Raw genomic sequence first — 27,706 nt, 5'->3', positions numbered from 1 at the left:
GTAGCTGTGGATGGGCTCCAGCACCGTCACACATGAGACCCCAACTCACAATCTCTTAATCATTTAATAAACCCACCTTGGAGAACAACTGGGTCACTAAAAGGCCACTATAAACCTGAGAAGAAGTGTATATATACACCTTTCCCTCACAACAAGCAAAATAGGAACATTCAGAAGACAACAGTGTTTTCCTTTGTGCTTTATTTATGCACGGTACTAACTCTGGAGATTTGATGTCCCAAAAAACCAAGTTTTGACCTGTAAACACCATAAGGGTTTTCCTAGACAGACAGAGATGAGTAGGTAAGACCTTGGCATTTTTGTTGCTCTAAACAAGTCTTGTGCTGGCACCTACCTTGGTGATTTTAAGGAACTTGGTGGGGTCCAGCACTCTGCTGTTCTTCGCCCCCTGCACGGTGTTCCAACCGCCTTCATCGACCCGCTGGACACCTGCCAGACAACAAACGCAGCTGCCCTTAGCTCACCCCCGCTGCTCCAGCTGCGCCCCGTGAGAACGCGGGCGATTGTCTCCCGGTTCAACAGGAGGAGGAAAAGAAAATGGCTCGTTTCTGCTAAGCCTCAGCACAATTCTGTGCCGAAACCGTGCCCTTCGGAGCGTTTCTTCAGCCTAAGATGACGTAACTAGCTCACCTGACTTTACTATTACAATAATAGCCTTGACAGAAAATATTGCACTAATTTCAGGGGCTGGTTTTGGTAGTGATTCTTCCTGGTTAGATTTCTCAGCGTGTGTTCTTGCGATCTGGAATCGGCTGCGCTTGCTGCGCGTTCGCAAGCTCACAGAAGGAGCAGACGACATGCCTTTGCTAGCCCAACACCGTGTTTCTGGCACAGATTTCAGCAACGCTAGGCTAGTCTAGATGCAGGACCATTCAAGAGTCCCAGGTTCCTTACTTTCTCCTGATACCAGTTTTAGGTTAATTAAAACAAAGCCTACTTGTTTTGCATCTCCTTCCCCTGCTCTGCCCCACTCCTCATTCTCCCAGTCACTCCAAATTCCTCTTCAGGTCTACCGAGCCCCCTCGAGCGCCGGCAGCAATTTCAGGTAACGCCAAGACACTTTCTCCTGCTGAGTTAACGCCTCACGACTTTCGCAGCTAAAGACAACACGGCTGCTCTTGAAATTAGATGCTGCCGTATGCAAGAATGGATGGCAAATCTGACTCCTGCGTCGTAACTCGTAATGGATTTCTGGCAGCCTGTCACAAAATCAAATATGGCTCGCATGAATGTGAAACTTGAGCACTATTGGCCTGCGAGTGTTTATTTTTACCCAAGGGATTTGCCCGTGTAAAACCCACAGCGCCAATCCATGGCAAGGCTGCTCCTGCAGCCATAATCAGGCCCCCATTCCCTTTGCCCATTACACCTGGGGAAAAAAGACTTTTTTCTTTTACATGGGATTCCCTCTATGGCCGCTGGCTGTGAAACAAGCAGCCGACTCGGCTTTTACTTTACCCGGTCTCCTCTTCTCTTTGGTCATGAGTTGTTGGACCTTCCTCTGTTCTTCTTGCTCTTCAATCTTGGCTTCTTTATGAATCTGCTCGATGGTCTTCGGGCCCTGGTCTGCTCTCCGTGACACCCAGTTGCACTAGGGAAGCAGCAAACACGTGCTCAGGGATACTGCCAAATGAGCATCGTAAACGGGGTATTTTGGACACTGTGAACGAAGCCAAATCCTCCCACCCTTGTAATGTCTTAGAGGGGCCGCTCCCCGAGGGACTGGGGAAAATGTTCATAGAATCACAGAATGTCCTGAGGTGGGAGGGACCCACAAGGGCCACCGAGTCCAGCTCCTGTCCCTGCACAGGACACCCCAAATTCACACCGTGTCTCTGAGGGCCTTGTCCAAGGGCTTCTGGAACATCGCCAGGCTGGTGCCGTGATGCCTCCCTGGGGAGCCTGTGCCAGGGCCCCACCACCCTCTGGGGGAAGGACCTTCTCCTAAACCCAGCCTAACCCTCCCCTGGCACATCTCCCTGCCATTCCCTCGGGGCCTGGCGTTGGTCACCAGAGAGCAGAGACCAGCCCTGCCCCTCCTCCTGCCCTCGGGAGGGAGCTGCAGAGCGCCATGAGGGCTGCCCTCGGCCTCCTCTGCTCCAGCTGAACAAACCCAGGGACTCCAGCCGCTCCTCGTACGGTTTTTAATGTGGAGCTGGGGCACGTTGCAGACACGGTCGTCCCAGCACCACAGGTCAAAGCTGTGTACTCTGGTGTACAGACTGCGGTAGCTGTTTTGGTGCAGAATGGAGGCTGCAGCAAAGACCCAACTTTGGAGAGGAGTGACTGAATTCAAGACATTTTAACCCCTAGCATCCTGCACCTTCCCAGATTTCCAATCTTTCTAGGTTCAGAGGAAAGAGAAGGCTGCTGTCACTCTCTACCCATTTATTCATGACACTGTTCGTTGAAGCACTTCCTCCAAGCTTGAGAAAAAAAAAAAGAAACCCTGCAAACACAGAAGGAAGAAGCGACTGCATTTTATCAGGAGATGGTGCTTTGCCACCCCACGGATTGTGGCGGCCAAGACAGGAATGCCACAGAGAGAGGTGCAGCTGTCTCTGCACAAAACACTCCCACTGCTTGATGTGTCTATTCAACCACACACTGCCGAGATCCATCTATCCCCAGAATAACCAGACCGTCACTTGATCTTGCTACAGCCTCACTGCAGTTTCTGGGGTAATTTTCTTTGTATATCCTGCAGTCAAAACGGTGACTTCAGCCCCCACAAAACCCCAACCCAGCCTCAAATCGGCTATTTGAGGTATGAGTAAAACCTGCTCAGGACTTCAGTCAAGTGCTGTCTCACGGCTAAAGCCACGCTGCTCCCAGCCCCTACCCGTGTGAAATTACCAGTGCTGGGGAAGGTTTGTGCAACCTGCAGTCACGTCTTCAACCTCACGGTGTAGGGGCACCCTTCACTGTACGAGGCTCCAGCTTTAACACCTTGGCTATGGTTCAAAACCACTGTGTGGTGACAATGCGGGCAGGTACCCGTCTGCGCCCTGTGTGCGCTTGTCTACACCAAGTTATCTCCTGCCTGTAATTTTTGGAGCTTAGTGTGGTCCCACCATCATCACGCTCTGACAGAGCACAGGCTCCACTTGCTTTTGCCTGCACAATATGGCCAGCAATCAACCAGCAGGTGCTTGGTTGTGCCAGCAATACAGGCTAATACAGGACATCCTTCGACGAAATCCACGCTGCCATGAAAAAGAGCCCTCGTTTTTTACAGCCACGCTATCTGGTCCCCCTCACTTGTGGGGTACGCACCTCAGAGCGCAAGTAAGTGCTGGCAGGAAAGAGTTATACCCAGAGTGCATGGAAACGAAGACAGCAAAGCAGTGCGACTGACAGAGATGGGCACGGGAGATGCTGTCAGGGAAAAAAACACCCAAAACCTCTCCTGTGAAAAGAGCTCAGGCGTGTCTGCTGCAACGGGCCCGAGAAGCCGGGGCAGGCACGTGTCTAGCGTTAAGAACCAAGACACCCTACCAACCTTGGCCTTTGTCAAGGCAAAATGGAAAGACTTCTTGTCTTTAAACAGCTGGACTTTTGGGATAAGGGGCATGGATCCCCCGTAACACCCTGCTTCTGCTGTAAATACTGTAAATCCCTGCTCTTACGCGAGAGCTCTTCCAGCCTGGACATTAAAGGGAACACGCTCTTTTACTTACTCGAGGTGGCACCTACCAGCCTTAGGTCTATTACATCCTGAAGCATGAACCGAATCCTTGAAGACGTTTTCCTCTCTTTCACAATCTTCTCCATCTGATTAAAATACTGGTCCATGCGGGGCTACACAAGAGAAACACCATCATCGTCAACATGTCTTGGAAGAAAATAAACCCACTCCCGCAGGTGGGGAGTCAGCGGGTTCCGCGTTGCGACGTTGCCCTGCCAGAAGCGCCCCCGGGGACCCAGAGCCGCTCCCCGGAGCAGTGAGTGCTGGGGCTCGTCCGCTCCCCCCAGGGTGGGTTTGAGCGTGCGCAGTGCGGGACGTGCAGGGGACGAGGCACGAGTCTGCGGGCACCTCCTTCATTTAGCACACGCTTCCTCTGCCTTGGTCGTTACTTAAATAATCTACACCCTCTACATGGACATAATGAAGTTAGCATCCATTAAAAAAAAAGAAAAAAAAAAAATCCATGTGGGTTTTTTTCACGGTACAGCTAAGCTGATCTACCGGCTAGCTGCCACCGAAACGGGGAGCCCTGCTCTACCTCTGAGCTCCCCCTTTTCCAATCAGCATGTGTGCTCACCTCAGCCCAAGAAAAACCAGCTCATGAAACTAAACGGGCACAAAACTAACCTGCGAACATCGTTTCGATGCTTTACCTCCCTGAACTGCCTCAGCCGGGGTCAGGCAAGAGAAGCAGGGGCAGAAGCGCTGCTTCTCTCAGCAAGAAGCTGTGTAAGGGGCTTAGCTGTAGTATGAAATCCCACAAGCTCGTTTTCATCCAAAAAGTCGTGATCTGATGGAATCCAAATCAGTTTGCACTAAGACACGAAATGGTATCATTAGAGAAGCCTCCACTAGGTCTCATTTGACTTGCCAGGCTCCAAAAAGCCTTCTCCCCGCCCAGATGGGGGCTCTGACTGTTTTAAACAAAGAGTTTCAGGGCAGTTTTAGAAAATGTTTCCCACTCCCTTCACTAAAAGACTAGATAAATCCTTTCCCTTATATTTAAACAAACACAAAAAACCCTATTAAAATTTGGTCCTGGCCTTGCCTTGGAAAGTTTCAGCTCAGAGCAAATGTTTCCAGAGTTAAGAATGAGAGGGAAAATATTTAAAGTGGACTTTGTCCAGAAGCTTTAATTATAACGATCACTAACACTTCAGACTCTATAAAAACAAATAATAAAACGTCTCTCCTGTTAATAGAAAATAAATAAAGGATTCTTACTCAATCTTGATAGAAATAACAAATCACAAAGAGAGGACGCGGGCAGCTTCTCGTAAGGGGTACACGGTATCTGCAAGCGCTTCCCTGCTGCGTGCACGCTCCCTGCCACACGGTGCCGCAGCTCGAGGCCACGGAACCGGCCCGCGCACCGCAACGTTGCTCTTTTACAGCGTTTGCACGCTCGCAAGGACCAAGACGGCACCCAGGACTCATCCAACATGACCTCAGCTACTGCTTAGAGCTCAGACTCTGCTTTCTTCCCAAAGCATGTGGAGAAATTCTAATCCCTGCCTCTGGCACTTTCAAACCTGCATCAATAAGGCACATGTTGTTGCATTAACAGCGTCGGATATTTAGCCTGGGGGATTAGTGGTCGGCGACGCTGTTTTAGTCAATGCTCCACAACACAGTTTGGGAAACTGTTCCCCAGAAGGATCAGGACTGATCCTCCGTGATCCCTGCAACCCAGTGCCCTGTACGGGAACTCCCTTCCCCGAGCAGCTGAAAACAGTTAGCTCGGTTTGTTTCCAGAGCCGAGTCCAACTGATTTCTGGCAAAACCCTCGAATGGTTTTTCATCCCAAGCCTGGCTTTCGCGAAGGAGCAGCAGTTTGTCCGTGCCAAGAGAAGCTCATCGAGTGCGTAATGCTCCCTGCTACGTATACGTTTGTTGGAAAGTTGGGAGGAGGATGCTGGAGCGCTGCAGTTGCAAAACAGCTGCTTCATTCCAGCAGCGCTAGAGATGATGATGACACAAAATAAACCCATCCACCAAGGTTCAGGTGGGGGTTTAGGCCAGTTAATGAGGGGTGTTTTTTTAGATTTAACTCAAACAATATATTTGGTGGCAGATTTTGTAGGTAACATAGGCCCTTCAACGGCAAAGAAACAACTCTAAATGTTTTGGAAACTACAGACAAGAGGTAAATTCTATTTGGAAAAGAAACCCACAGGATATATTGAGCACTTCAGACCGTGTGAAGACCAGTCACACGAGTAGTGACTGGAGAACGCTGTTGAAAACGATACAGGCTCTATTAGAAAGGGGCAGGGAGGAGGGAGCAAGGCCAGGCCGTGATGAAACACGCACAGAAAAGTGGATGATTTCCTCATTCGGCACAAAAATTCCTGAAGTAAAAAGTAAAATCCTTGAATAAAACCACCCCACGCCCATTTTTCCATCCCTGCCCTGAAAACCTCATCTCCCGCTCCCGGTCCTGCTCTACCTTTGCTTTCTCGAAGTCCAGGTCCTTGCCAATGGTAGTTAGCAGGCGGCAAAGGCACTCGAGGGACTCCTCATCATGGTTTTTCAGCAGCTTTACCACACAGTCATGCATGATAGCCTCCGTCAGCATTTTTAGTTTGAAAAGCTCGCCAATGAATTTTATATTCCCAATGGATCTCCGTCGGGCTTTGTCCTTGGCCTCTTCCAGCTCGTCATGGAGCCGCGTCTTCTCCTCTGGCTGTAAAACAGAAAAACAGCTCTAAAAAAACATGTTCACAGAGCACAGAACTCTTCAAAAGATCCCATTTTACATTTACAGTTGCTCTTGTCCCTGTTTACTCTTTCTCTCCTAAAAAGAGGGTGGTATAAACCCATTAATCAAGGCAAATATTCTTTATTATACTCAGCCACAGTGACAGAATGAAACTCTGGACTCCAACATTCCCCGCAAATCGACGGCCGTCTTCAGAAGAGATCATTTGCAGAGGGAGCTCTGAGAATTTTTGGGGAAAAATACCACTTACAGTGGTAGCAGCTTCAAGTTCTTTCTGCTTCTTTTCAAAGACATCGTCGTCAGCCTTGTCCTTTTCAAACTCCTTCTGGCAGCGATTTAACAGCAACTTGCGGAAATTTACTGTGCTCCCAGGTTTGTCTGCCATGGGCACTTTCAGCTGTAGGAGAGGAAGGAAAACATCAGCAGAAATACGGCTGAACTCCAGATAGGAGCGAGGTTTCCCATCAGCCTTCTGTTGCATTCTGTTACGCGCTTCACACTGAGCAACGCGAGCCTGCGAGGCCGTGACAGTTACGCGTCATGACACGATTTCCAGCTGAGTTTTACATTTCACACGTAAAGCTCGGGGCTCCTCAGCACGGGAGGGACATGGACCTGTTGGAGCGGGGCCAGAGGCAGCCACAAAAGTGCTCCCAGGGCTGGAGCCCCTCCGCTGCGAGGCCGGGCTGGGAGAGCTGGGGCTGTGCAGCCTGGGGAAGGGAAGGCCGTGGGGAGACCTTACCGTGACCTTTCAGTGTTTAATGGGGGACTGTAGGAAGGGTGGAGGCAACCTCTTTAGCAAGGGCTGCTGTGACAGGACAAGGGGTGACGGTTTTAAACTAAAGGAGGGGAGATTTAGGCTGGATATAAGGAAAAAAATTTTTACAATGAGGGTGGTGAAACCCTGGCCAGGTTGCCCAGGGAGGTAGTGGAGGCCCCATCCTTGGAAACATTCAAGGTCAGGCTGGACGGGGCTCTGAGCAACCTAGTCAAAGATGTCCCTGCTCATGGCAGGGGGTTTGGGCTAGATGGCCTTTAAAGGTCGCTTCCAACCCAACCCATTCTGTGATTCTGTGATTCAAAACTCAGCTGACACCACCTCTGCCCAGAGACAGGTTACATTTCCATTCCTGGGATCCTTTAAACACTGCTTAAAAGCACTCTTGTTACGTGCTAAAGACTCTGGAGCCTTGCTCCTTCATCGCATGTCATGAAGGATCAGGAGGAAGAGGGGATTATTTTGTCCCAAATTCACCACAACGAGCTGTCGCAAGGTTGGCTCAGCACCTTGGGCTCCCCTTCGAACGGAGAGAGAGAAACCGGACTTTCCAAACGTGACTCACTGCATGTTGTGACCAGGCAGAGCGAAGTGTCAACCCCACACAACGCATCGCGCCACGCAAAGCCCTCTGCCTGCAGGCACGGCCAACGAGTGCCGAAGAAGAAATCCGTCATGCAAATTATTTTTATTTACATGCAGAAACTAACATTTAACTCTGCTCTCGCCACGCCTGTATTACTGCCAATCGGCTCATGGGGGTAACGTGCAGAACATTCACCCACGCAGAGGAATTTCCCATCTGACTTTGGCAGCTCTTACCGTTACAAGACACCTGCACATGTTGGCATATGCCACCGAGAAGCTCGGTTCGTCGATAGCCTTCTCGAAGACCAGGTCGATGACTCCTTTCAGCCTCTCTTCCGTGTCCACCGTCAGGTCTGTCACTTGCTTCATGAGCTGATTGAACATCTGGGGCGTCAGCTTGTTCAAGATGCTTCGTACCTTGCGGAACAGCTCCTGAAGGACGGGAAAACTTTAAGCACAAATGAGCAGGTGGCTTTCGGGAGCGAGGTAGGATGCGTCTCAAAGGTGAATGGAGATCTGTTGTACAGGGACTTCTAGGAAGCGGAGTTACACACAGTCCAGCTCCAGTTCTAGCTCAGCTACCGGCTGCCAAAGACCGGAGCTGTGGGGCAGGATTCTTGGAAACACCCAAGTGCTTTTTTCAAGAGCAACAGAGGCACAAAGCTCTTGCTGTCACCCAGCTGAAATATTCTTCTTGATATCAGTTTAGCCATGAGATATAAATTAACAGGGAGTAGCCCCCTTCTCCCTCAACTAGAGGAAATCAACTTCTCCTATATTTACTTTAAGGCACTTTTTTTTTTTCCTATCCAGAATGATAATTAGGTCAACAACGCTGCCGTTAGCCCCGAGAACAGAATTTCTGTGTCCTTCAAGACTATCCCAACTTATCCTACAAATTACAAGTTTGACCACCAGGCAAATACCCCCGCCCCGAGCAGCTGCCCTGCGGAGGAGAGGAGTGGGAGAACGACACAGAGAAACCTTCAGAGACGGCGCTGCTGGGCTGGGCAGGACAAACTGACAGAGGAACCTCAGTCTTGCTGAGGTTCAGGGCAGAAATGCAGTCTAAAAGGGGATGAAAAGCAAGTTCTGTGCTGGACGTTTGAGGTTGTTTGCTTTAGAGTGGAGACAGAAATATTCTAGTAAAATAGCAAGAGAAAACCAGTCCTGGAAGAGAGGTAGTAGGTTGTCTGGTGTTCCCTATTTAGACTCACTTAATATACAGGATTGCCATTTAAACTCCAGGTCAAGAATAAACACATGAAAAAAAATAATGAAGGGAGAGGAAAGCTGTGTTTCAAACTGGAATTCATTGCCCTTTTTCACTGTCTTACACAACAAATTACCATCCTCCTCCCGTTACAGGCTGCTGTACTCGGACGCGCTCAGCTAACGCTCTCACCTGGGTTTTGACGTTTTCTGGGTCCTCGGTTTGGTTTTCTCTCTTCAGGCTGGGCTTCCAGGCATTCTCTGCCTTCTTCAGGTGGACGTCCTCCTTCACACACACAGTGATGATCTTCCTGGGCTCTCTCCTCTGGCCTGGCTGAGATCTCCTCGGTCCAACATTCAACAACTAGGACAAAAACATTCCTTGTTATATCCCCTTTTAAACTTGCATCTTGATAAAACATTCCAGGGCACACGCCAACACCCGCTGATGGCAGCGCCGACAAGCAGCGACTCCTCCTAGGACTCTGAGGACTCCCTCCGACCCAACACACCGGCCCGGGTTGGTCAGAGGGAACATGAAGACATCAAACACGTTTCTCGCAGGCAGCTCTTCCCCAGTCAGATATGGGATGACCACTGCCTACAAGCATCGGCGATGCTCCAGATGCTGCTTAAGCGCCGCAGAACTCAACCCGGCTGACCGAAACTGTCCCCTGAAAGCCAGAAACCGCGTAACTGAGACATCACAGCAAAGGTGTATTTACGGATTAGATCGGTCCTTACAGGCGTATGTGAAACGTGCCATCCCAAGCAATTAGATAACAATAAATTAGCAGCTCTGCCAAAAATGTTAAGTTTTGCTGGAGATTGCTTCAAACAGAGCCATTTTGAGACAGGAATTCTATAAAACACACTAAACGGCGCATCAGCGCTGCTCTGGCATCGTAGAAACACTGATCCTAACAGATGTGGGTCAAACTCTTTGTAGTTTGACAGAAGAAAGGGAAACACAATGCTTTGTTTGTAACAGCATCAGGCGCTTCTCTGAGGTCCTGTATAACACGATGGTCGTCCTGGTCAAGCCAGGTATGAAAACTCCTGAAACCAGGGAGATTGTCATCGGCTGTACAAGCAATAGGGCACAAGACACCCGCAAACTCCCTCTTAATCATCCAGGAGCTTCTGCTTAAGGACTAAAGGTATCACATGCTGTCAGGAGGTTATTCTTCTCCTGCGCTCTTTCATATTTCTGAACTCCTGTATTAGAAATGTCCAACCTCAATGTAAAAATTAGCGCAGCAACAAAACTCCATTATCAAACCCCGTTACTTTCCACAGAAGTAATTCAACTCTCCAGTGGGCAGTAGGCAACCTCCACATGAAAGACGGGCCATTTAAAACATTTCTTTGTTCAACAAAGGGATTCAATGAGCATCAGAGAGGCAAAGACATCTCAGGTATTCAAACAGCCTCACTGAACACATGCGGAGGGGCTCTTAGCTGCTGCCTCTCGAGCCACGCATCAGCCCCAAAACCACCTTTGCACAATTAAAAAAGAAAACCCTCCTTAAAGGCGGGAGCTTGTATCTGTGATTTGAACGGCTTGGTTTTGATGACTTGAATATGTGCCGCCGATGACAGCGAACGAACGCAATCGCCGCCACTGCTGGAGCTCTTGCCTGGGCTTCGTTACGTGAAAACAGCAACAGAATAAGATGTTGTCAAAAGACAACGACCTCATGCCGTGATGTGCTTCGTACACCGAGGCGATGCACGGAAGAGGGCCACGTGGCGCAGCGCGTCAGCCTGCCGCCCCACCGCCCGCGAGGACGTGCGAGCGTTCAGATCCCGCTGGCACGCACAGAGATAACCCGCCGGGCTCGTTCCAACCTTGTCGGGTGCACGCCGTAACCGTAACGCAACCGCGCGAGTCGATCGCTCCCAAGGAATCAACGCGGAAGGACACAGCAAGAACGGGAAGCCTTCACGATGCTTTTGTGTGTTAGATGCCTTCCCAAAACCATTGTCAATCCCTCCCTCGCACCCAGAGCCCTCGGGTCGACAGCGGTACGATGCAGCAAACCCTACTTCGCAGCCCTGCGCTGAGACATCCACCTCTGGTTTTATGCAATTTCACACAATTTTGCTGCCCAGGTTCTACCCACGCTGCAAACGTATGGCTGTGGAAAGAAGAAATTTCCCTCCGGCTGAAAAAACAGACAATAATGCGACAGCCACGCGCACCAGACCTCGCCACACACCTCCTGGCCCACGGGAAGCTCGGTAACCAGAGCCAGACTGGCAGCGTGCCCTGAAAATCGAAACGTTTGGGGTATTCTCCCTGAGGAACACGGGCAAAGCCGGCGAGAGGTAGCCTGCAGCCGCCCCGACTCTCCTGCACGGGGGCAGCTCCGGTCTGAAGGACCTTCAGACCTGTCACCTTTGTTACAGCCGGGCTGTAACGCGGGAGGACGGAGCCGCAGAGGCACGGGTCCACGCAACGCCGAGGCGCGGGCTTTCGGAGCTCCCGCGCCTCCCTCGCTGACGGGACTACTGCCCTTGCAAAACTGACGGCCGCGAGGACCGCTCTCGCGCCTCCTGAATATCAGCGTGTTAACCTGGCACAGCCTTCTCAAACCAGGCTGCCTTTGAGACCAGACGCTTGTGCACTAACAGAAAAAAGACTTTTTTAAAGATAATATTTTTTTTTAAAAAAATATCTGTGAATAAACTCGCTTCAGACAGTTTGGACAGGTTTTAAAAGCAGTGAATGGAAGCCTCTGTTGGACGTGTAATAAAATAATATACGGATCAAACTTTTAACAGAAAAAATCTGGGGTTTTTTTGTTTCAAATTTACAAAGTGGCAAGATAAAGAGGCGCTTGAGCTCATGCCTGGCCTCCTTTTTGTAACTCAGTGCAGGTAAATAATAATGGTTCTGTAGCACCTGCGATTACAGCGCCACAGCTCGCACCGGTATTGGTAAATCGGTATTTTCCACCAATGGCCTGGAGAAGTGCCTTCCAGGTGTTACTACATTGATCTGAAGTACCCGTCTTCCGGATGAAGGGTGGGGGGGGGAAAGGAAAGCAGAAGGAAACAGGGAGAAGGCTCCTGCAGAGGAGCCAAAACCTCCCAGCAGCGCAGCACGACCTGGCGCTCCCCCTCACAGTCCGCGTCCGCTCTTGGCACACAAGTCACGCTAACGCTTTAAAAAACATCCAAGAAATGAAAGAGCCGCTTCTCCCTCTAGCACAGGCTTCAAATGCAGAAGGCGAAACTGAGGTTAGCTGCTAGGAGCGACCCTGCCTTCCAGGGAAGCGACTTGAGTTCCCATCGCCTCTCGGGAAGGACAAAAGCAGACGCGTCCCACCTCGGCGCACGGGGACGGACCCGTCCTCTCCAGCCCTACCTCTCCGTGTTTGCATCTCGTCACCCGCCGCACTCATCTACCTTCTTGTCTACACCAACAAGCGTCTCTTAGCTGTATTTTGTTCCTGTGTAATTGCACCCCTTGTGCTGTTTGACGCGACATTTGTTAGTTCTAAAAACAGTCATACAACACGCTTAAGCAAAAAGGAGGAAATAAAAGACGAAAGCCGAGGAAGCAAAACAAAAGACTCTCAACGTGCCGAAAGCTTGTTAGCGCTGAGCTGCTCGACATTATCTCGAGGGCAAGGAATAGGCAGTGGGGTTTAATGGTTTATGGGCATGGCCTGTGTAGAGGTGGAATGACCGAGGGGACAGACAGCGCACACGCGGGTTTTTGCCATGCTTTACGAGAAGATAACGTCTGCTTTTGCTCGGGGCTGAAACCCCGCTTGTCCTATAACCGCCGGCGTCGCAGGGCAGCGGGGCTTGTTAAATAACGTTACCTTCCGACCCTCCTCGAGAAAAACGCAGAGAAAGGCTCTGCTCTGTAAAGGCGCAAATGTAAGATGTATGTTATGTGCTGAATGCTCCAAATGAACGGGGTAAGCGGGACTTACCTTTTCTCCCCCTTTCCACAGGTCTGCAAAGTGCAGACCCCTCGCGGATCCCGCTCAGGCCAACGTCCCAGCATGCCCTCAGCTGGTGATGTCCCACCCACCACTGAAGACTGCCTAGAGGGGTACAATGCAAGTCTTGTTTCGTTTTTTTTTTTTTTTTTTCTTTTTTTTTTTTTTTTTAAACACTGTTGCACCTTTTTGTAAAGTTTTCTGCCAGTCGTGCTTTATCAACAGTGGGCGTTAGGGAAAAAGACAACTCTACAAAAAGGTGCAAAGACTTTGGGGGGAGAGGGGGGGATTTGGCTTACCCCTATCGGCAGGTTCCTCAATGGTGGGTGAGGCGAGACCAAGAGAGGGCATGCTGGGGAACCGCACCGAGCCAGGGAAGGCAATCCAGGGTTGCTCTGCACTTTGCAGGCCTGCGGAAAGAGAAAGAGCAACAGGGGCGTTACCACGGTGCCGAGAGGCTCGGGACATTCAGCGCATGAAAGGAGAGAAGGCGCCGGAGTACAACCTGCAAGTCCTAAATATAGGAAGCGATGTCGACCTCAAACAGCATCGAGGTTTCGGGACCGGGCGGTGCTTCGAGAGAAACCGCAACACCAAAGCTACTCCAAGACACGGACGCGCACCCCGGAGCCGAGGCACCGGCCACGGGACCACTCTCAAACCAGAACTATTGCATCAGCTCAGAATGGCCGGGTTCGACTCCGAGCCTCCTGGAAATCTGCACGCTTGGAAGTCACGGTTATCAGCGAGCTCTTCTAAAACCATCGGTTTTGAAAGATAAATGATGGCTATGTCGCTAGATTTATCCGGATGGATACAGTGCGTGTATCTGAACGGACGGGTGAAAGAAACCAAAAACATCAACGGCTGCACCTACTGGCGGCAGCATCCATCCCCCAGCTGCGGCTGACTGGGCGGTGCCGTGCCGGGGGGCACCTGCACCCCAACAGAAAGAGACGGCAAAGCCAAGAAGGAAGAACTGAGAGAGGGATTTCAGAGTTTGGGCAAAGCCAGACACAGGGAAAAGAAGACAAAGTGAAAGAAAAGCAGAGGAAAAGGCAGGAAAACAAGGAACGAGGGGACCAACACAACTTGTGGAAGCATAGAGAAAGCAAGAACACACACAGGCGCTGGGTATATTCTGGGTTTTTTTTACAGTTCTTAGTAAAATCCATTTGCTCTGCTGGCATGTTTTATAAGACAGACCCCTGTGACGACACACAGTGACGCCGGGTTGTTGTGTGAGAAACACGTGTTCGCACACGTGCGACTGCCAGGTCCTCGGCGTAGAAACACGTTTCCACACCTCTCGCATGGGGAACGGGGGGGGATTTAAGACCATTTAAGACCAATACGTACCAGTTAAAACCATCCACAAGGTTTTTCTAATTTGCCTACATTTTGACAGCCAAGAAAACATCCCCCTCGCATTCATCCTGACAAACCGAGAACCACCGGAGCATCGGAAGAGGCCCAGAAGCGTGAGGACGGACTTCATCGATGTTAAGGCCAGTTTTTAAATTAGCAAGTTGGGGTAAACTCACACTTCCAGGTACGTTTCTTCCACCGGAGGTTTGCCTCCCAAAATCAGCAAAGGCTGGCGTGAAGTCCGGTCCTCGAGGCAGTATCCGAGGGTCCAGAGTTCTCAGGGGCAATTTTGGCTGGTTGACCTGCAGCGTGGAGCGGAACAAACAAACGGGATCTGTTCAGCGGGTGCCGGAGCTACCGAAGCTCATGCAAGTCTACAGACAACCTCTGCTAAACCATAACAGTTGTATTTAACAGCCAAATTAATGCTTTTAACAAACTCTGCAAGTTTTATGCATCCACGCCTACACTACAAATAAGCATTTAATTAAAAATACGACTCCCGCAGGTGACTGTTGAGGAAACAGGTGGAGCTCAGAAACATTTCAAGGCTGAGCATGACTTAGGGAGGATAAAATTATGGCGACACAGGCCCGTCCTCTGCAAAACAAACGCGATAGTCTTGGTTCAGGTGGCAAAACTGCCACCTTCCCTCAGATAAACGTCTTCTGTGTTAACAAGACAGATAGCCGGCCGCGCAAAGGAAGCTCAAAAGCAGGCAGAGCGGTGAGAAGCAATCACGGAAAACTAGTAGGTGGATGAAATCGTTTTGGGAACAAAGCTGCGTTTTACAATTTGCCTGGGTATGAAATTCAGAGTGGAAATGTTTCTGCACATTAGAATCACCTATCTGCTGATCTGGGCTTCAATCTTAAGAGCGAGTCTGAAGCGGTTACATCAAAATCAATGAACTACAGAGTTCTAACCGAGCTGGGAATGAGGTCTTGGTGTCAGCACTTCAGAAATAACAAGGATTTCAATAAGTGCAGACATACAGCAGAGGAGATCTCATCTGTAATAAGGCTGGATAGAAATCACACAACTTCTTGAGAGTCAAGGTTTTAAAGATCTTTTATTAGATCAGCTGATAAACACGGACACAACCGTTTCAGACTAAAAAAACCTCGTTTGCCCAAAAGCTTGCCTGTACTTTCTAACTGTAGAATTGATCTAACAGGAGGCGCTGCCTCTCTGTCCAGTCTTGCTTTGCTTATATCCCTAGTTCCTCACGGTTATATCGTTTCAAATTTTAATAACAACCTGGTATAACCTAATCCAGACAGAGACCCTTAAAAACGCTTCAGTTTTTAGAACATCTGTGCACGTTCAGGAGGCACCAACGCCTTTATTTGAAGAATTTTGTGATGTGACATCAGCCAAATGTTTCCCCTTCCCCACAAAAGCCTGCATGGAAATGGTCAAGGAACAAAGCATGCATTAGGGATCTTTATTTATATTAAAAAAAAATAGCACGCACCTGTTTTATCGGCTCTCCTCTCACCTTGTCGAGAACCACATCGCTTATGGGAGGCAGCCCCTCCGGCTTTTGGATACAGGCAGGCATGAACTGGAAATCCAGCAAGAATTCCCGGTCGTACTGCTTCTTCCCCTCCGGGTCCAGGGGCTTCCACTGCTCTATAAGGAGAGAAGGTGCCTGAGATTCGTAGGTAACAAAACCCTCCACACTCTGAGACGCGTATCCGGTAAATCCAAAGGGAAGAGACTGCTGCGGCTGCTCGGGAAATTTTAATTTAACTTTATTTTAATTTCGAAGGCAGCAAGGAGAGTAATACACATCGTGTTAGAGCAACGCACACAACGGGGAGCATATGGCCAGCTCCAGCAGCAACCACACACGGGACTCATCACTAACTCCAGTTTTAACCCACGCCATCTCATTTTAACTCTCACTTCCACTCCCTTGCGCGATACGACAAAATGGGGACAATTCCCAGTTTCTGGGGGAAAATGCAAACGTTAAAGCAGGTGTTTTTGCGTAAGCCAGAGCAATAAATGCAGGGCTGAGGGGAGGAGAGCACTGCGCAGAGCAGAGAGGTCCTCTGAAAATGTGAAAACACTGTGTCTTTAACAACCCGTGCTGGAGACTGTGGCAGGGCCAAGAGGAAAACACAGAACCATAAGCCACACTCTAAGAATTACAACTTTGCACCCATTTTTTCCGAGGGCTTTCTGGGCAGGAGAACCGCCGTGTAGACGACCTTGCCTGATGCAAATAAAAAAATGTAAACCTACAGCCATTTCGGTGCAAGGAAAATTAGCGCCCGGCAGCCTAGAGACAGGGTTTTCTTTGCCGGCCGCAGAGTTTGTTTGAAGTCGGGAGCGAGAACACGACTCGCTCAGCAGCCAGGCTGGCTGTCAGGCCCCTAAGCGGGCGGCACGTTTTCATCTGAAGGAAAACATCCGTACGAGGTGCCGCCTCTGTATTTCACTGGTGCCAAACGGCGTCGCTTCACATTTATCGCGTCGTTAAGGTGTTCTATTATTTCTTTATTTTAGCCCCCGATCACCAGCTTTAGGTCTCTGCGTTCTCACCATCCTCATCCCTGCAGAGGCCACAAACAGGAACTTAATTCAGGTGATGGGTTTGAATAACTGGGAATGAAAATACGTAGAAGTAATTACAATTTTTAGCTCTTTGCACAGTTTTCTTTCTACAGAGCTTCAGGATAAAAGGGTGCAGAGAACGGTTTGGCTGGCTAGCCGCGTCCCAGGCAGAACTCCCGGCCAGCTGCCTGCCCACTGTGCCACACCACGCGCCGTTTATCGTGGAAAAGTACCGACAGCAACAAGAAACAGTTTCCAGTTTCCTTCTGGAAAGATCTTAACAAGCTGCTTTAACACGAAAAGCAGCTGGGCAGCGTCACAGACAGGCTTTCTGGGTCCCCAGTGAGGGGAGCGAGCGGGATCAAACGCCCAATTCCTCCTGGGCGGGACTGAGAGGCAAACCCCCCGGTTTTAGAAAGAGCAGAGCTGAAATCGAGGGTTATTGCACCAAGTGGCCAGGGCTGCTCTGCAGCAGACAAGTCCGACGCGTGCTGCTATCCAGGGGATCGATCCACCCCCTCCAGCCGAGCGAACGGACGTCCGGATCCGAGCGGCATCCTTCTGACTGCATCGAGTGGTTCGGAGAGACAGCTGATGAGTTACGGATTCGCTTCAAGATGTGCTTCCCTAACGAACTCGTAAGCTATCAGGAGCGTGCGGTGAACTATCGAGAGGCCTCTACGTTTTCTCCTAACGATACGACAGCACCAAATTAATAACAGAAAAGCAACTCGTGCCTTTGTCAGAACAAAGCAGCGCTGAAATAACGGCCTGAAATAATCACCGAATGGCAATGCTCCTTCCCCAAACCTTGTCCAGGCTCTCACCGCCCTTCCTTATTTTGATTTATACTCTTTTATTTCTGAGCTCTTAAGAAAACGACTAATTTATTTCGAGGGAGCTTCACCTGAATAAGAAATGGCTTCAAAATTGGTAGCAACTGCCAAGTCGGTCTCAAGGTCTCTCGTAATGAGGTGAATTAAGAGGTTCAGGTCTAAAAATTAAATATCTTAATAAGTAACAAACACACCCCTTAGGCAGACTATATCCAGTGCGAACCAGCAACGAACGGACCACATCCTGTGAGCCCACCCTTGAATTATTTTATCAAAAGAACTGCACGCTCGCAGTTCCATAGCGGAGCCTGGACTGAAAACCACACATTGTTTCTTTTCCTTTCCTTTCTCTTCTAGAAATCTGAAGATCTATGTAACTGTGTAGCCAGGGAATTAAATCTCTATAAACACACATACTTGTATTTAGCACCCAACCAGAACTTCCAAATCTCTTATTTAAGAAGCATGTCTGCTTATACGGAATTTCTTGGATCGCTCTCAGCCGCCGATCAGACAGGAACCAATTCCCAGCCAACATTCCCATGGGCAATAAACTCAAGGAATCGAGGATTTTCTCTTCATTACCACCAGCAAGAGAAAACCCATTTCCCTCTCGTGCTCGCCCAGAAGGTCTCTCGGCGTCTGTCGGTTAGTGGATCCCGGCGGAGCTGGGCACAGTGAAACGCTGTACCCCCTTCCAGCCCCACTGGAAACACCCTCCCTTCCGCGGGGCGGGTGCGCGGGCCGGAGCAGCCCTTAAGGAGCGTGGCAGAAAAGCAAGCGAGCTTGCAGGAGTCTGAAACAGGATTTACCTGGTTTATACTGGTACGCTGGCCCTTCGCTGGAGCCCTCTGTGAAGCCTGAGTTTGCATCGGTTCCTTCTCCCTCCGAAACACTCTCAGCACCGTTCCGCACAGGTTCTGCTTCCTGCTCTCCGTTTTCTTCCACAGGTTTCGCTTTTTTGAGTTCAGCGGGGTCCCTCTCCAGTTGAAACCCATGGCTCATTTTCTCCTGTTCAGATTCAAGTACTTTGTCACCTGAAAGTTCCTCTTCTACTTTAGGCTGAAGCAGAGACAGAAACACAGAGGTTATGTTAAAAACACCCTGCCAAAATTCGAAGCACGCAAAATGGCTCTTCGTTTATTCATACAGCATTTTCGTGTGCAGCAGGAATACATATGCATCTTAAGCAGCGACTGGAACAAAACACAGAACAACCGGATGATTTATCGGTTCGTTCCCAGAGATAACCCACCGCTAATTAGCGGCGCAACTGGAAAGACTTAGCGTTGCCCATGAAATCCCCAGGAGCTATTGGGATCGGATGGAAGGAACTGTGAAGCCCTAGAGCATGACAGCCGTGAGCAATCCCAGCCTGGAAAGGCGACCTCGCTTTTCCCCGCTCCTGCAGCTCGCCAGCCACCTTAGAGGCCCTGCCACGCTCCTTTTGGGGGATCCTTCCTTTAACTGGGCGCTGCTAATTAGAGCGGATTCCAATAAAGAAGGTAACATGACACGCAGCCACAATTTCAGCACCTTGGTTTCAGGAGAAAGCATTAATAGTACCCCCGGCTGTTCATTTTAGAGCTCTCCAAGGACACAGCCTTATTCTGCATTCAGACAGAGGAGGCGTTAGGAACGCGCTTCTCCTGGGAGAAACCCCAACACATCCAAGTGTTAAACAAAGGAAAGGCTTAATGGAGGATGCTCCGGAAGAGGCTCTCGATCCTGTCGCCTCCCTGCCTGAGGGCACTGCATCCTAAAATGCTTTTTGCAGATTTTTTTCAAGGGATTACTCTGAAAAATTAGCTTTGGTGGACTTGCCGAGTGGTCCAGGAGGCAAGACTTCCCCAGTAGATGACAAAATGTACAGCGAGTATAAACTCGCTGGCGCAGCCCCAGCGACATCCTTTTGCTCTCTGGCTTGAATACGAGCACAGGGATGCTTTTAATTTCCGTGGCTTACTCAATCATCCACTTTTCCGTTGCGCTCAGACCAGCTGTCGCAGCGTGATACCTTACACGTGAGCATTTTAAGCATCTATTCCCCCCCAAACAGTGGGGAGAGCGCTTATACACCATTCGTAACGCGTAAACAAGCCTATCTGCTGTTTCGGGGGAGAAACCGCACCCACTGGCTCACACAGAGGACGAGGTACCGTCCGCTGGACTCAGCGTTTACTCTGCAAAAACACGCTTTTGGAGCAGAAAGGTTCAATGATGTTTGTGGAAAGGGAAAGTGCAGACAAATAATAACCGAAGGAAAATTTGGAGTGAAGCAGCAACGCTTCTGTGTCACATCTGGCTGACATCAGTTTTTATCTATGCACAGGGCAGTCTGAATTCTTACATTTTTACTCTCTCAACCCCTCTGTGATCTATTCTAACACCAGTTTTACCCAGGACAGTAGACCAAGAGGTTTCTCCTGCAATAGCCCCACCAGAACAGCAGCAGGGGAGATTTCAGTTACTCATATAATTACTGTCAAGGTGGTTTTGCCTGAAAACTTCAACGTTTTCATTTCCCAGCTCCTCCATCAGGTGGTCATCAGCAACACTAACCTTCGGCCGTGACATCACAATGACATCACTGTGCAGCAGCAGAACCTGCCAAATGTCACCGCAGTGGCCTCGGGGACCCAAAACGGGGCAGGGCTAAGGGATTCCAACCCACTTTTCTCTCCTCCTTCACTGGAAGGACAGCAGTTACATGTTCTTGAATGTTGGGGGTCGTTACATTAAGCAAGGACGAAGAAAGCTTGAAGAGCTTCATCAGGGAACAGACTAAAACCAGTTCTCTAAAGGATGCTGGGGCACATCACAACTTCCCCCCAAAAGGTCTGCCCTGGATCCTCGCGAGACAACTAGGAAGCAACGTTTCTAAAATACAGTGTAAAGAGAGCAACATCATCATTAAATTTGGAGAAAGCAAGCCTGCGGTTCCCTCTTACCTCTGTCTCTGCCTCCATCGCCTCCTCAGTGGCTTGGGTCCGGTCTTTTGGTTTCTTCCACGTCTTTGGTGCAGTTACAGCTGTTTGGGCTGCAATATAAGCGTACATCTATTACAACACTAAATTACACGGAGCAGATTTGGCCGTGGGTGATGCGCTTCCCTCACGCACTGGTTTTACATACAGGAAAACGAGGCAGTCGCAGCCTTGCGGAGGATTCAGCTTGGTATAACCACTTCTTGTTTCAATGCCGTAAGAAGACAATCGTTAGTGTGACATTAAAACACGGTAATCGTTTTACAAGCCGCTCATTCAAGCTCGACATGGTACTTGTGATCGCGAGGAGTTTATTACCAAGAGTATAAGGATCACGCAGGGCAAAAGAAAACCTTCAGAAACTGATTTTCCTTCAAAGATCAAGCATTGGCTTGGGGTGAAGTTTGTTCTCGACATATTTGTCTCAAGGAATATTATAAGAACTAACCATCACCTGGCCCATAACCATCAGGAGGCCAAAAATTCCTGTGCCTCAATCAAAAGGACAACTCCTTCAATCCTGCAGCGCTGCTGGCTTTCCTGAGCTGGGTTTATATTTCAGTTTAAAAGCCAGTTAATGACTCCACCACTCATTACCTTCCCTGGCCAACTGATTCAAAGAAAACATATAATATTGCTAAGATCGGCAGTGATTTCCTCTAATCTCTTTTTCCGCCCCCCCGAAGGGTAAAAGAAACCACACAATATATTAAGGAAACAAAACCATTAATCCCATATGCTCGTAATTTGTTGCAAGTGCTACCAGCTCGGATTCTGATACCAGGCACACATGCGTATTTATCAGAGAGCGTAAACAGAATTGATTTCGTGATTGAAGTTTACTGCAAACAGATTGCCAGCTCCAGTCTCCAGTTTCTAGCAGGTACTGTGGAAAAAAACCCAGCGTGCGCTTGTTTTATCACAATAAAATACTATTTTGAAAGGCTCTTCAACTACAGGTAAGTGAAAGGAGTGGTAATAACGGCCTACTTTGTTCCTGTGGGCAAAGAGGAAACTGGAGTTGCTGCGTTCCCGCTGCCCCAAAAGATACGTACGAGCCTCAGCGGCTTCTTAACAGCGTTGCACCGTTTGGAGGGCGACTGCGGACCTGCAGAGAGACGGCAGGCTGCGGAAGTCACTACCGTCAGCACGCTGGCCCCAACCCAAAGCGCAACAGGGGCTATCGTCCCTGATAAAAGATTTTTATCTTCATGCTGAACACTACAAAAGCAACGGTTAATTAAAAAAAAAAAAAAGTCTAATTCCAATATTCAAACATCATCTGGTTGTTCACAGAACTGACGGTTCATGGAGGAGCTGGAAAAGTCACCCGGGTCTCCCAAACTCCGAGCCCCGCGTGCCCCATCCATCGCAGCACCCTACGGAGAAACTTGAAGCTTTAAGAGCAGGGCAGAGCCTGAATTCCGTAACCCTGAATTTCCTGGGGCTCAAAGGAGACCAGAGGCACGGATTGCAAAACGGCTTTGCCTTACACAACTGGGGACTGGCTTTTGTTACTGCTAACAGATGTTCTCTGAACCCTCCCAAGAAGAGCCGAGTTATTCTCATGCCTTGGGGTGAAATCGGGGCTGGGTAAGGACCAGGTGTCCACACAGGTGGTAATTTCCATGACTTAGCAGAGCGTGGACCTAAGCGAGGCTCCATGATTCCCTCCACCACAAAATCAGCTAAAATTTAGTGAAAATTTCGTGCTTTTCAAAAGTCAGCCCGCTGTTTGAAGGGTGGACATCAAGTCCCGCTGCCATGATATGATGCCTTCTTGTTTGATGATGCCAGTTCCACACTTTGGGGGGATCTCTTCAGGGAGGGGGTCACGTCTGCACGGTAATGCCCAAGATACTGCCAGAGCCAAGTAAGTTAATTGATTAACCCCAAAGATTTTAATTTGACAGAATTTCACTCCACTCAGCTCCAACTACGCTATGGAAGTCATCCACGGTGTAAAATAATGTTTCATTTTTAAAAGCACAGAAATAAACTCAGGGTCATGGATTGGGGGTTGGCAAAGTTTTGGGGCGCTCCCTTCCCCAGCTGTCAGGATGTGACCATTATTGCCTCTCAATAATACATTTTATTCCACCTTTTTTTGGCAGAAGATAGCTATATGAAGGACACAACCCTGCTGAGCCTCCCGAACGACTCTCACAGCTTGTGCTTTGTTTTAATCGTGCAGATCCTCTTCCTGCTCTGGGGCTTCCCTGCAGGAGGAGGCTTGGCCGGACGCTTGCCTTTACCCCCAAGACACGGCGGCAGCCTTCGCTTAGCCCTGTAGTTTTCCAGCCTGTAACTCCGTCCTAACACCCGACCGTATTTCAGAGCCGGCCAGGGTACACTGGCGAGATCTCCAGAGACGTTGCTCAATTTTTCCCCTCTTAAAATAGCAGACACCAGATTTTTTTTCCTGTTGAGTTCTCATTTCTGCTACAGGAACTGACTCAATAGGAGAATTCATGCTAATGTATGCTGAGAAAATTAAAGCGAGTTTAGGTGCCAACCCTCCAAAACCCGACCAGGACAAGGGCGCTATCTGGTGCCATTTGGAAATGGAGCTCCAGCTGCGAGGCACTCCATGAGCCGCAGGGAAACCAAAACCGAACCCGCACCGTTCTGCTCTCGGCAAGGGAGGTCTCGGGACACTTCTGGTCTTCCTCGCCATTCTCCTGCCCCCCACAAAATGTGAGCATTTTGTGCGCACACCAATCGTCAAATCTGTTCTCAAACGGAGGTTCAGTTTTGCCTGCATTCACACATCTCCCGAGCTTGTTTTCAGCCCACTTTGATGTGTTAGGCGGCAACCTCTTCCCGCTGGAAAAGGGACACCAGCAGACCCGGCGTACTGCTGAGCTCTTTGCTTGTTGCCGCTTACAAAAATATGAGGACCGGAGCGAATATACTGATCTACGTTAGAGGCCACATCTCATTTTTGTGTCCTTCCTAAAGTATTGCCTGTTTTATTACTTCTTTTTATAAAGATATTCCCCTCTTCTTTTATAATTTGCATTATAACAGAAGCACAATTCCATCGCAAAGCTCAACCGAATTAAATCCTCCAGCTGCCGTAGGACTGGGAAGAGTAGCAAAATCCTCTTCCAGACTATCCCAGACATCATTACTGGTGATACCCCACCACTGGAGAAGTCTGCTCAGCAGACCCATTTCTCCAGCTACATCGTGTTCTTCGGTGGAACATCCTCTGCAGGAGATACCAACCCCAGCAAGTCCGCAACCCATCAAGCGAGACAGAGAAGGCAGTCTCCTCTCTGATGTGGGTGCCAACTGCTAAGCATAAATTAGTACCAGCTCTTATATTTTTATTTTTTAGCCAATGTGCCATTAAAAACTAAAGCAAAGACTCACCATCGCCTTACAGCTCATGGGAAAGAAAATATATTCCAGTGGGCTATGGCAGCAAATCAAGAAAAAGGCGATACCTGATTCATGTTTCCAGCTCTCCGGCTTTGGGTGCTGGAGATAATTCTCCAAGATATTTCCAACTACTGCCCCAAGTTGCCTGTTACAGCCTCAGTTAAACCAGGGACTCGCAGGCAGTTGGGCTACTTTATACTGAAATACGTCTCATAAATTAGCTCTGCAAGAAACAGCCCTTTGAATCCAATGCGTATAAAGCTCTTTTGGCTTCCTATGCTCCTAGGAGCTCTGCCTGGGACAGACATCAATCTCTTATTTTCCTCTTTGCTTCTCGTAACGGCCATGATAGAAAGATTACATCAAAGGCGGGCATTCAGAGCATGCCCTAAAGGCTTCAAGTCTCTGGTAGCGCCGCCTTCTTTAGAAATTCTACTCCAGCAACAGAATTTTTCCTGTTTTGTTCCCTGAGAAGTGCTGGTCCTTCACCGCAGCCAGCAAAGCTACTAGAGAAAAACCAGAATTTAGTAACAAAAGCAACTGCGTGTCGTTGAGGACTTAACTGGAGCAATGTTTTCAGTAAGGATTGCAGGCTGAGCTGAGTTCCTCTCTTGATAATATCTGTATTTTATTTCCTTATAATGAAGATGAGAAGGAATTAATTATTTTAAAAGCTGCATGCTCTTGCCCTTTGCAGATAACAGCTCTGCCCATCCTGAAAACCTCAAGATAATCGTTCCTGAGCAGGCAGGAGCTCGCGGTAGGGTGAACGCGCCGCCTCTAACCCCACATTTTGGCAAATCCTCAGAACCGAAACACAGCTGGCAGCAAGAAACCATACAGCCAGGTACAACGTCCTGCTTGCAGGATAAGAAACCTGCAGTTCTCAGTGGTTTCATGCTCTGAAACCCACCAAACCTTCCCCATTTCATAGGGGATGACAAGCAAGACCAACGATGCCGATGAGCAGGCTACAGACGAATAGGCTGCTGTCAGACATCGAGACTGAACCACTAAGACGGCCACCTTCCTTATGCAGGCTGAGACAGCTTAAGAGTGGAGAGAATAAAGTGTAAAATAAAAAGGAAAACCAAGCGTATTCCAGTTTCTGCAAAATAAGAAGAATACAATGCAGGCGCTCCTTGTAGACAACCTCTGACCCTGGAAACGTGGTGGAGACCTAATGCTGGTGGAAAAGAAAGAGCAGAGGTTCCCCTGGATCCCGAAAGGGCAGTGGGGCTCTGCTCAGCTCCGGTCTCTTCCTCCAAACACTGAAAAATTCATTTTATTGAGCTGTACAAAAGAACTCCTGGAGAATAAAGATGTTTAAGGGAAAGCCTCTGCGGTCTGAACATATTTGTTTCTCTCTCTGTACGGAGCTTGATGGAACAAAAAAGAAAGGTATCGTTTCTCTGATGAGAAGGGGTACTCTGTGAAGCGCTCGAGGAACAAGCAAATAATTTCATTCATCCCTGAAAAGCTGTTGCCTCCACTGCAAAATATGGGGTCCACCTGCAAGTCTCAACAGCACTGCCCTGCCACGTCAGGGAGGAGGTGGGTTAGCGTCTCATTGCGAAACCCCCACATTTTCAGGCAGAGCAGATGATAAGTATGAAAAGGACAGCCAGGAGTAAGTCCTGCAGCAATTAGATTTTTCTTAGAGGTCTTGGGTTGAGTCGTCTCCCGGTCAAATCAGATCAGCTTCCATTAAAGGGAATAAAGTGGTATGATTTGTGGCCAACCAAAGAGTCCCTGTAACAAGTACACACTTCTGCTGAACCCCCACAGAAATAGTGTTAAAACTCAGAGCTCACGCTTCTCACCACGTGCTTGAGAAGTTTCCCTTATCCCAATTTCTATCATATCTCCAGAGACCATAAAAAAAAGACTCTTGGCCTTTAGCCCAAGAAAAAAAACGAAAAGACAACAATGCAGCCCCTTCTCCTTGCTCCTGAAGCTCAGCACCTGCGTTTTCCGGCGAACGGCAGAGACATGCGCTTCCTCGTTCAGCCGAGACGGACGCCTGAATTTGCAGTCGCCCTCAGATCACGGTACTTGAACCTCTCTTCCCATCTCCGAGGAAGAATTGGAAAATTATTGCTCAGAGGAAGGCTGGCAGAGAAATGCAATACAGCTGAACGTCATTAAAGAAGGGGTAAAGCACAAAAAACTGACTTGGGGAGTATTTTGCTTTCCTTGAAGTGTGGAGCTTTTAACAGTAATCGGAGTTTCCAGTGATCTTTTATGTGACTTAAGAAATATTTGTTTCTCTATTGCGGAAGCCAAGGTATTGGCTAATGCGCGCTGCCTAGCCTAATGACATTAGAGCATTAAAATTAATCCTCTGCATAATTAAAAGCCCAAAATGCTGTAATTTTTTTAAAAGTTTAAACTACAGGATGTTACAAAGCAAGCAATAATATTGCAGGCTGGAACCTGGCTGTGTAAAACCTTATTTACAGAAAGAGTCCCATTTCTCTATTTTGTAAGGAAATTAATTTGTGTTATGAAATAGCTCAGATTGAAAGAACAACAAGTGCCAGAGCAGTGAAGTGACCCGAGTAAAATAAAAATAGAAAAAGATTAACAGGGAAAAAAAAACCCTGTGGCTGGTACAGTGAAAGGATCTTTCTGATCTTCTCTAGATATTGGATTTTATTTAAGATCCAGCATATTGACCTAGCGCAGCATTACACAAATATGGAACAAGGCCAATCTCAGCTTTTCATTTAATTTAATCCACAGCAGAGTGCAGCCCTAGATGCTACTGATGCCCTCACACATCTATCACTCGCTTCTGAAAGAATAAACTCCAACCCTCCTATTTTAAATGTTACCTTTTGCTTTTAAGAAAAAAAACCACCAAAACCCAAATCGCAACCTAATTTTTTCTCCTTTGTTTCTTGTCCAAACTTCACCAAACACAAAGGATATATTTAAATAAACAACCTCAGCTTCACAGCTCTGCAAGGACTGCAAAACAGGGTATAAAAGATGTGACACATTTAAATGCTTTAACACTGCTAGGCGTGCGTGATAGCCACCGTTATGGTCCTCCCAGCAGCTAAACACAAGTAATTGATTTAACTTCTTTTTCACAGTTTCATTTCCAGGAAGTCCTGAAAAAAAAAAAAGCAGTTTTCTATAGAAAATACAGCAAATAAAAAACCAGTGGTCTGTATTAATCCATTAAAAGCTAAACCAGCAACGTGGCAGGACACCGAAACCCACGGCAGATACCAACACACAGAGGAGCCGCCTGGATTTTAACAGGCAGCTACAGAAATGTCAATTTTTAGTAATCTGTAACAAGCCCTTACGCCCCCAAACTAAAGCACCTTGTTTTCTGAAGATTTCAAGAACTGTGAAATAAGAACAGCCGAGCCGAGCGGGGAGAAGGGGAATTTTGCTTATGCACTACTTTTGCAGAGGGAAACCAGGTGCATGGTTGATTAAGGCTGGGCAGGCTGAGGTGTGTGCCACTCGTGCTCCGGGTGACTGGAAGAGCTTTAACGGTCCCTTTCATTTATCCACATCTAGTAACACCGTGACACATTTTTCTTATAGTTGGGAAAAAAACCCCCACCCCACCGGT

General features: G+C 48.6%; 1 protein-coding gene across 13 annotated transcripts in view; it reads right to left on the bottom strand.

Moving 5' to 3' along the window:
• The window catches only part of EIF4G3 (eukaryotic translation initiation factor 4 gamma 3), a 152,259-nt gene that overhangs the window by 19,673 nt on the left and 104,880 nt on the right, over positions 1-27,706 (bottom strand). For 8 of the 13 annotated variants that reach the window (XM_075114075.1, XM_075114076.1, XM_075114079.1 and 5 more), the window contains 12 exons: positions 20,689-20,777; positions 18,550-18,799; positions 15,814-15,971; positions 14,513-14,638; positions 13,268-13,378; positions 9,203-9,373; positions 8,032-8,229; positions 6,682-6,828; positions 6,159-6,395; positions 3,718-3,822; positions 1,480-1,612; positions 356-450 (listed from right to left, as the gene is read on the bottom strand). In XM_075114075.1, the coding sequence (XP_074970176.1) occupies positions 356-450; positions 1,480-1,612; positions 3,718-3,822; positions 6,159-6,395; positions 6,682-6,828; positions 8,032-8,229; positions 9,203-9,373; positions 13,268-13,378; positions 14,513-14,638; positions 15,814-15,971; positions 18,550-18,799; positions 20,689-20,777 (1,820 nt within the window). Of the gene's footprint in view, positions 1-355; positions 451-1,479; positions 1,613-3,717; positions 3,823-6,158; positions 6,396-6,681; positions 6,829-8,031; positions 8,230-9,202; positions 9,374-12,959; positions 13,074-13,267; positions 13,379-14,512; positions 14,639-15,813; positions 15,972-18,549; positions 18,800-20,688; positions 20,778-27,706 lie in introns of those variants that run through there. The other 5 variants (XM_075114085.1, XM_075114081.1, XM_075114088.1 and 2 more) reach the window with 2 other exon arrangements.

Source organism: Phalacrocorax aristotelis, chromosome 19 (genome assembly GCF_949628215.1).
Source record: "Phalacrocorax aristotelis chromosome 19, bGulAri2.1, whole genome shotgun sequence".
Lineage (NCBI taxonomy): Eukaryota > Metazoa > Chordata > Aves > Suliformes > Phalacrocoracidae > Phalacrocorax > Phalacrocorax aristotelis.
Note: the sequence above shows the minus strand (reverse complement) of the source record. Positions and strands in the feature narration are given on the sequence as shown.